This window comes from Heterodontus francisci, chromosome 22, assembly GCF_036365525.1.
Source record: "Heterodontus francisci isolate sHetFra1 chromosome 22, sHetFra1.hap1, whole genome shotgun sequence".
NCBI classification, from domain to species: Eukaryota; Metazoa; Chordata; class Chondrichthyes; order Heterodontiformes; family Heterodontidae; genus Heterodontus; species Heterodontus francisci.
The window spans coordinates 75,525,664-75,535,275 of NC_090392.1; the positions used below are offsets into that span (position 1 = coordinate 75,525,664).

Below are 9,612 nucleotides of genomic sequence, written 5' to 3' on the forward strand. Positions count from 1 at the left end.
TTACCACGCCGCCACCACCTCCCAGGTTAGATACAGCCCAACAGTGTGCCTCAGTATTACCTCAGAAAATACTCCCTACTGCACTAACCATCCTATGGCAGAGTACAATTGCTAACTTAGTGATGAATTAGGAGCATTTTCAGTTGTCCTATGACCAGTATCTGATTAAGACTTCCCTAAACTCATTCCAATGGTGGGAAAGCCAATTCAAATGCCAACTGAGATTCAAACTCAACTCGAGCTAGAAGTTTGCTACACCTGGAGCTACCATGGAACAAATTACTTGTCATTTGCATATTTTAATGTAGTACTGCCTCAAAACCTTACATAAACCTATGCCACAAATTATCTTTTTTTTAAAATGTAGCTTACCTTGGTTCGTCGCCATTCCCTGTAGAAACAGATTTTTAAAAAGTCAGTTACCATCATCAGATGGGCACTCTGTGGAATCACAGAAAAACAGCTTCCAGGTAGTGACTGAAACCCAGTAATACAACTGAGGGATTTAGACATGAGGGAGATTTCAAATCATCGTGTGAACCCGACATAATGTCAAATGAGCTGTGCTGAATCCAAGCTAATTACAGTTGGTATCAACATGCAAAAACCCAACATTACACATGGTTTAAATGAAGTATGACCTTATCAAATGCTCAAATACTGGAAGCATACTGAGCGCTGTTCAATTTAATAAAACTACAAACAGTTTTTGTTATTTAATACTTGTCAATTTTGTCTTTCCCTTAGACAACCCAAACTCTCAAACTATTTCACAGCTAAGCATGCAAAAATACAAATATTCCCTGTTTCTATTTTTATGGTAATTCTTCCTTCAAACTTTCCCTTCATTCCTCCATTACAACCTCTGGCAAGCTTCTCTGCTTCACCGTAACCTCAGTCTATTAAAATCAAGATTACTCACACTCCACACATTACTTTCAAAATGCTGGGACTCCCTACCCAACTGCACCCACCACCACCCCCCACACCCCCAACCTTTGTACAGGGTTTTAAAACCCCAAGCTTAATGATCATTACTTTTTTTCATTTGCCTCATCTTCTCTCCTTCTCGATTCTACCTGTGTATTGCCCTTGACCCTTCATCGGGGTTTCCCCGTTGTTAAAAAACAAAATGCTGAAACAAAACAGATCAGTCAGCACCTATAAAGGGAACAGACAAGTTATGGCATCTTCTGATGAAGCAGTGGGTGCACACCCAAAATGCCATGACCTGTCTTTTCTCCATAGATGCTGATCCCACATCATTAATCTGCTTGGAGTGAGACTGCTAATTAGGGGAGTAGTCTCACATAGCACAAACCTATTTCACGGTCAGCTAACTAGACTTTCAATCTTTGAACTGCAGTGCCAGAAGTGAAAGGCCAGCATTTAATGGCACTTCTAATGGTCAATCTGATCGAAAACTTACATATTGGCCTGGCAAATTAGGAGGCTGGGGTGGTGTACTGCATGAAAGGTTCGGGTTGATCAGCGTCCGATTCAGTTTTGTTCTGCATCCTTCCACTACCTCAGCTCCAGAACCTTTTTCCAGCTTCTCATCTGCTTTCTGAAAAGCTTTTTCTCGAACTGCAGGGTTGTCAGACTTAAGTTCTTCAACCAGATCAGCTAGACAAGGAGATTCAATTAGAAAACATCTGAGTTTTAAAAGCGCTGGAGATCCTTCAATTCTTTCAAGACTGGGTTAGTGAAATAGGTGGAAGGAAGAGCAAAAACCCTTTCAACACAATAAGCCTGCCCTTCCTGGTAGCTCAACTGCAGGTCCTCGCTATATCTTTTCTCTTTTCAGATACACATCTCCTGAACCTCTGTAAGACTGCCCATGTCAATTGCCTTACCCCTTAATCCTCAGGTTCCTTCTCCCTCCATTTCAATTCTGCAGTCCTCAACCCCTCCTTTAAAAACTCACCCTTGATCCTTTCTGTCCTTGCAAACGATCATCCAATCTCCTACCTCCGTTTGCTCTCCACAGTCCTTGAACATGTTGTTGCCTACCTTCGGGACAAAATGCCATGTTGGAATCTGTCCAATCAGATTTTTGCCCAAACTCTGTAATCTCCTCCAGCTCTACAACTCTCCAACATATCTGCACTCATCTAATTCTGGCCTCCTGCACATCCCGATTTTAAACACTGGCTTTTTTTCCCCCCAAAGTATACTTTATTCATAAAAATTTGTAAAAAACATTCATTACAATAAAGTTCAAAGCAGTTCAAATTTCACATTTCAGAAAGTACAATAGAAATCAGATTCCTTCGATACAGAACATAAGCTGCCTCACAACTCTTTCCATTCCATTTTATACACAATCTACATTTGCATTACATAGCAAGAAACATTTTGGTGCATACCGCCCGAGGGGTTTTACACGGGTTCCAGCCTCTCGGTTCACGACGACGGGAGGACCTAACACAGTGGCCTTTCCCCATTGAGCTTTTGCGACGGCTGCCCCAAGCTTTAGTGCATCCCTCAGCACGTAGTCCTAGACCTTGGAATGTGCCAGTCTGCAACAATCAGTCATGGACAACTCTTTGTACTGGAAGACCTTCAAGGTTCAGGCAGACCAAATAGCGTCTTCACCGAGTTGATGGTTTATCTCGCCCCTGTGAACAGCCCGTGGAGCATAGCGTTCTGTGTTACAGAGCTGCTCGGGGCGAACCTCGACAAAAACTACTGCATCTCTTTCCAGACCTGCTTTGCAAAGGCACATTCCAGAAGGAGGTGGACAACGGTCTCTTCCTCACCACAGCCACCTAGAGGGCAGCGTGCGAAGGCGGTGAGACTCCGGGCGTGCAGGAAGGATCTGACGGGGAGGGCCCTTCTCTCCACCAGCCAAGCTATGTCTTGGTGGCTAGTTTGAAAGTTCTGACGATGAGGCATTCTGCCAAATGACTTGGCCAGTCTGCTCGGTGAACCATTGGACAGGATCCACCATCTCCTTTTCCCATAGGCCCTTGAGGACATTCCGTGCAGACCACTGGCAGCGTGCCTTCAGCTGCCTGGGCCCGAACCTCTGGAATTCTCTCCCTAAACCTCTACATTTCTCTACCTCTCTCTCCTCCTTTAAGTCACTCCTTAAAACCTACCTCTTTGACCAAGCTTCTGGTCACCTTCTCTAATATCCCCTATGGGGCTCGATGTCAAATTTTGATTGATAATGTTCCTGTGAAGTTCTTTGGGACATTTTACTGCATTAAGTGCACTATATAAATACAAGTTGTTGTTGTTATAACATAGAATTACATATGCTCACTATATACCAGATTCAATATAGAATTACAAGAATACACCACATATAAACTTTAACATAGAGTATTACATATGTTCACTAGATATAAACCCTAATACAGAATTAAATTTGCTCACTATACATAAGCTCTAATGTACGTTATCGGGTATCTATCATGTATATCCAGCCCTTAGCTTTCAACCTATGGACCCACAGTGACTGAACCCTCTAGTGCCCGCCACCAGCCCCCCACCACCACCATCACCCTCCCACAAAATCTCCCTCTATCCCGCCTCTCTCCTATCTCCCTCCCTGACACATCCCTCTCCCGCCCCATCTCCGCTGACATCTTGCTCTCTCCCATCTCCCAACCTGACATCTCCCTCCCCCACGATATCTCCCTCAACTCCCTCCCCGACATGGACCTCTCTGCTGCATTTCAACCCCCCATCTCCTTCCTTCGCTCGCCAACTCCTACTCGCCCCTCTTCCCCCACTCACCCCCCCCACTCCCTTCCCCCCCATCCCCCACTCCCCCTCCCCCTCCCCAGCCCCCCCTCACTACCCACTCCAGCGCCCCCTCACTACCCACTCCCCAGCCCCCGCCCACTACAACGCCCACTCACTGCCCCCTCCCCAGCCTCCACTCACTGATCTCATCCACCTCCCTCAGGAACCGCTCCAACTCCTGTTTCCCAGCGGCGGCCATGCTTCTCCAGCTGCTCCGCCAATAGCCCGTGCTCTTGCTGCCCACCCACCAACAAACCGAGCGCCCATTGGACGGCCGGTCGCTATGGAGCGGGGACGCCGTTGCCCCGAGTCACCAGTTGGCATCTGGGCTCCAGCAGCAACCCAGACAGGCAGCTGTATAGAAAATAACAGGGACATTATGTGTTCAGGTTCATCTCTTATCCTTATATAATTATATCTAATTTTGCCTATAATGTTTATTTTAATAATGATCCTGATATTTGCACCTCCTCTAGACCCATACAACAGCAAAATACTGCAATAAATACAGAAAGTGCTGGAAATACTCAGCATGTCTGGCAGCATCTGTGGAGAGAGAAGCAGCTAATCTTTCAGGTCTGTGATATTTCATCAAAATATTTAGCAAAATACTGCAGATGCTGGAAATCTGAAATAAAAACAGAGAATACCAGAAAAACTCAACAGTCCATAAAAGGTTCTGATGAAAGGTCATTGACCTGAAACGTTAACTCTGTTTCTCTCTCTAATGTTGCCAGACCTGCTGCTGATTGTTTCTGGCATTTTACCTCCTCTAGCCCTACCTTTTGTTTCTTCACTTGCTTCATTTCCACCTTTATTTACCTCACACTGCTGTCTCGATGGTCATTTAATCTCTCCTGCCCTCCACCCTATTGCAGACATTCCCTTTTGTTCTACCCCTCCCCTCCCCATTTCGCTGTCTCAGTTAAAATTTCTTACACCTCTAACTTTTTCCAGTTCTGACGAAAAGTCATCAACCTGAAATGTTAACTCTGTTTCTCTCTCCACAGATGTTGCCTCACCTGCTGTGTATTTTTTTCGGGATTATCCCTACATTCTCCGACTGCCGAGTAGTTTCTAGTGGTGGTGGTCTTCACTCTGTTACCTCCTTCAGTATTAGGCTTGCCAACACTCCAGAAACATGTCAACTCCAGGTCAGGCCTGGTACATGGCATAAGCCAGAGAAGCAACATCAAATTAAATATACAACAGCACAGATACTGATCTCAAATAAATCTAAGAAATAGGATCAAGATAAATACAAAATATATACACAATAATCTATAATAATAATACGCAGTTTTTGTCTGTCCGAAGTGTTTTGATTGGCCAGTTTAAGAGGTGTGCCTGTCGGTTTATTCCAGGTGGCAATCAAATGGACCAAAAATTGTTACATTCAGTAGACGTTACTTCAATGTTACAATAAAATGTTACAATAAGGGACGGATCTATTGGTGGGGTTATTTGGTAGGCGGTTCCTGAGTTTAGTTTTCAGCAATATTTTTGACTGGGTAGTGGAAATGAATTTTTTTCAATGGAATAAGATGCATGACAAATTTGTAAAAATATTTTCTCTGGGAAGTGGTTGCTGACTGCAATTTTTAAAAAACCCAATTCCATTCATTGCATTAAATTAAACTTTGGGATATGTGAGAGTCATTCACGTGGGGCACATTCAGTTTACTGCACCATTTTTGACTGGGACAGAGTGAGTAGTGGAAAAGAATGCTTTTTTTAGCAAGATGAGATGCTTGACAAATTTGTAAAGATGTTGTTTCAGGGATATGTTTTCTAACTGCGAGAAAATAAAACAGTGGAAGGTAAGTTTCCGGGGTACAGTCAGGCGAGGTGCTGACAGCACGGGAGGGGAGAAAATTGTTCCCAATTAAACTTTCATGTTCTGTGGCTATAAACAAATCACACGGGCAGACTTGTGTCAAAATTCATATTTATATTCCTAGGCGTGTCTTTACACATGGGCAGCTTTTTGTATCTTTTTCCAAAGTGAGAAGTTCTGATTCTGCTAAAGTCTTTGGTGAAAAAATAACCAGAAATCCTGCATTTAAAGAAGTACTGTTGCAATCAAAATACTAACTTCACTGCAAATGTTTTGCGGGTCTCTACTAGTCAATAAAATTCAGCCCCTCCAGAAATAGCGACAGTCCTAATGAAAACCTTACACGAAGCAGAAATGAGTCTATGAAAATATAATACAAATTTTGTATAAAACAATAATAATGAGCCAGAGAAACTGTATCTAGAGCTTGTAAATAGGTAGGAGTCAGGAAATATTGAAACAACGGGACGGATGAGCCAGAGACAGAGTTTAGCTGCACTGAATGGAATGCATTGCCTGAGAGTGTGGTGGAGGCAGATACTATTGTGGCTTTCAAAAGGGAATTGGATAAGCATCTGAAAAGAAAAGGTTTGCAGGTATATGGAGAAACAGCAGGGCAGTGGGACTAGCTGAGTTTCTGTTGCAGAGATCCACGACAGACACAACAGGCTGCACAGCCTCCCTCTACTGTATCCATTCTATGAATTAAATGTACCACCATACAGAGATGCAATGACTTCCCAAAAAGGCAAGCAATACTTTGAGATTCTCACAGAAAAGGGGATGCGCTGGTAATACAGCGCAATCAAAACATTCATAGTGTTACTCGGGAAATCGTTTGATTTCCCATATCGCCAATCTGCCCTTGCCACCGTGCCGGTTAAATGGGGAGTCACAAATCAGTTGAAATAATTTATACCAACAAAATTTTAAGTCACTTTTCTGAGTCAACCACCAGCCACACCTTCTATCTCCACTTTGGGCTTGGTTTGAAAAAACAAAAACGACAACTCTGCCATTCTTCATGTGTGAGGCGAGACCATGGGTGTTGGTTGGCCAATCAACTGTATAAGGGTGTCGCAATTGAGCCTATCAGGTTCTCACCCAGAGTTGATACATTAAAGACTTTCCACCAGAGATAATTAAATAGCAGGAAATCAAATCTTTCCTAGGCCAGGATGGTGAAGGCAATTGTGATGTCCCCAGGTAGAACAGCTAATTCAACACAGGAGATCAGGAATTGAACCTGGGACAGTCTTATATGATTTAGCATTACACTAAGTTGTACTTATTGACCAGTTCTGATGAAAGGTCACTGACCTGAAATGTTAACTCTGCTTCTCTCTCCACAGATGCTGCCTGCCCTGCTGAGTATTTCCAGCACTTTTTGTTTTTATACTATGTTGCACTAACCTATTTAGCCATATAATACAAGAATTTGATTAAATCTGCTAAGTCATTCTTTTAAAACATATTTGCATTTGATAACAAGATCCTCCATGGTGAGGGCAAAGCCTCTGGGCAGGTGAGTTTCTTTCATTGGCAGTAAGTGATTAGATATTTCAGGCTACATCTTCCATGCATGTGTTAGCGCAGGTATCACAGACTCTATTCCATGCCATGCCCCTCAACGTGGGTCAAAGGGGTTTAGTTGAAATGGTCCTGGATGAGGAGCTCCCTGACATTCATGGCATCCTCATAAAACCCTTTGTGCTCCAAGTTGTGCTCAGTCACCTTGTTGTACAGCCAGGGCACCTCTCCATTCAGCATCATCTCTCTTTACCTCCACCTCCTCCTCTCACTACCTGTTCTTCCCCCGATGAGCTGTCTCCTTCCAGGAACTCACTATCCTCAAGGCCCACACTTCTCTGGAGGGCCACGTTATGGAGAACACAACAGAACACCATAATGACCAAGTCCCTTACAGGAGGGCTTTGGAGGGCGTCACTCAACTGGTACAGGCATCGGAAGCAGATTGTTAGAATCCCAATGGCCTGCTCAACAGTTATTCCACTGAGCAGGTGGCATTAGTTGCATCACCTCTGTGCTTCTGTCTGGGGCTCCCGTAAAGGATGAGTAGTAATGTCTTCAAGGGATTTCCCTTGTCCCCTAGGATGCATCCACGCACTTTGGGTGTTGGAGTGAAGATGTGTTGGAGCCTGGACTGGCGGAGGATGAAGGAGTCTTAGAGCTGCCAAGGAGGTGAGCGCACACACACACAGAGGAAGTTCTGGTTGTGGTTGCAGACCAGTTGGATGTTGAGGGAGTGGAAACCCTTCCTGTTGATGGATTTCATTGGCTGGTCACTGGGTGCCATGATGGCCGCATGGGTGCAATCGATGATGCCCTGCACCTGGGGGAATCCAGTGATGGTGCCAAACGCAATGCCCTCCATCACTGTGAGGCCATGTCTGTTTTGAAATGAATGTACAGTCCAGTTCTGGCAAAAAGGACATCAGTGCCCTGTGAAATACAGTGGTGTGCAGCCGTTTGCTTGGTGAGCCCTGAAAGGAGCCAGGTACAAAGAAGTTCAAAGCCACAATGACTTTGATGGCTACCGGCAGGTCATGGCAACCAGTGCTGTGAGGTGTGAGCTCTTCAGCAATAAGGGCACAAATGTCTATGACCATCTGCCTTGAAAGTCGCAGTCTCCTGCAGCAATGGGTCTCTGTAATCTCCAAGTAGATCCAGTGTTGAGGGTTTGGCCTCTGTTGCCTTCCTGCCCTTCTTTCTTCTCCCGTGCCCTCCTGCTGCTCGGGATTCTGCCCTTCCTGCAGAAAGTGTTGCCCTTCATTGGCACTGGGCCCAAAATCTGAGAGTCATGCCCCCATTGCGAGCTGCAGCTTTCCTTTTGGACAGGTGGCTGCCCTATTGATTGGCAGCCTTGCCCCTTGTTCTTCTGCCACTGCAATGCTGGGGTTGACGACCTGGTTCTATGCCCAAGTGCTGAGCACCCATTCTCCCCACCATCTGTGCAGTGCCAAGGGCACCTCCGTTGCAAATGCCGAATCCCCATTTGTCCCACTGATTCTCTTATAAGGCCAAGCTGATGCTTTGGGAATCCATGACTAGCTCCCCACTCTATACGCACCTCCCTTCAGCTGATCAGAAATGGACAGCTCCTGAATCCCATGCACCTTCTTCAAAATTATATCCTACCCTTCCAACGAGCTTTTTAACTACTTTAATTGGCCTCAATTGGCTGGCAAGTGGGATCGCTGTCCTACCCTCCCCCCGCTTTGGTGAACATTACCGGTGCCAGGAACGTCTTAAAACTGACACTCTGGCCGGCACCGGCATTTTCAGGACCCCCCGCCCCCTCTCCCCACCTCTGTTCCCAACCTCTGGCAGGGAGGGGAGCAAAAATTCAGCTCTATAAATTTCTTTGTTTACTTTTATTTCTTCTTCCCAGTGAACAAACTCTTCAAATCATTCAGAAATAAAGAGCAACAGGATAATTGCATGTAAATATAATTTCTCAGTCGTTCTAATGGAATACATCATCACACCTGCCCATTTTTCTCTTCAGCATTGGTTTTGTTGGCAATGCAATATTGAGGAAACATGAAGTGAATACCAAAGAAATAAAACTTGGCATTTGCACCTTTTTAGGATTTCAAAACTGCTCAAATTTATTTACTTCTGAAGACACTAAAATATTTGAATCTTTCAGGGAACAAATAGGCCTTGCCTATTAACATTAATGTGATTTTAGTTAAGGGTATTGCCCCTCCTTATCTCTGTAACCTCCTGAAATAATCATCCCTCTGACTCTGCCCCCTTGCACACCCTTCTCCTGGCTTCACCATTGACAGTTGTGCCTCATGCCCCATCCCCTGCAAATCTTTTCCTAAACCTCTCTACCTTTTTCTCCTCCTTTAAGGTGTTCCTGAAAACCCACCATTTTAAACCAAGCTTTCAGTCACCTCTCCTAATATACCCCTGCTTTGGTTCGGTTTTTATTTTATTTTTGCTTCTGCCTCTATGAAGCACTTTGGGATATTTTACAACATTAGGAT

General features: G+C 44.6%; 1 protein-coding gene across 2 annotated transcripts in view; it reads right to left on the reverse strand.

Annotated features, from left to right (window-relative positions):
* The window catches only part of ttc12 (tetratricopeptide repeat domain 12), a 47,670-nt gene extending 43,696 nt beyond the window's left edge, over positions 1 to 3,974 (reverse strand). For both annotated transcript variants that reach the window (XR_010977205.1, XM_068054344.1), the window contains exons 1-3: positions 3,898 to 3,974; positions 1,430 to 1,626; positions 373 to 391 (exon numbers count right to left, since the gene is read on the reverse strand). Coding sequence is in view for 1 of the 2 variants with exons in the window: in XM_068054344.1 (XP_067910445.1) it covers positions 373 to 391; positions 1,430 to 1,626; positions 3,898 to 3,955 (274 nt within the window). In the remaining variant the exon portion in view is untranslated. The remainder of the gene's footprint in view (positions 1 to 372; positions 392 to 1,429; positions 1,627 to 3,897) is intronic.
* Positions 3,975 to 9,612: the final 5,638 nt, after the last annotated feature.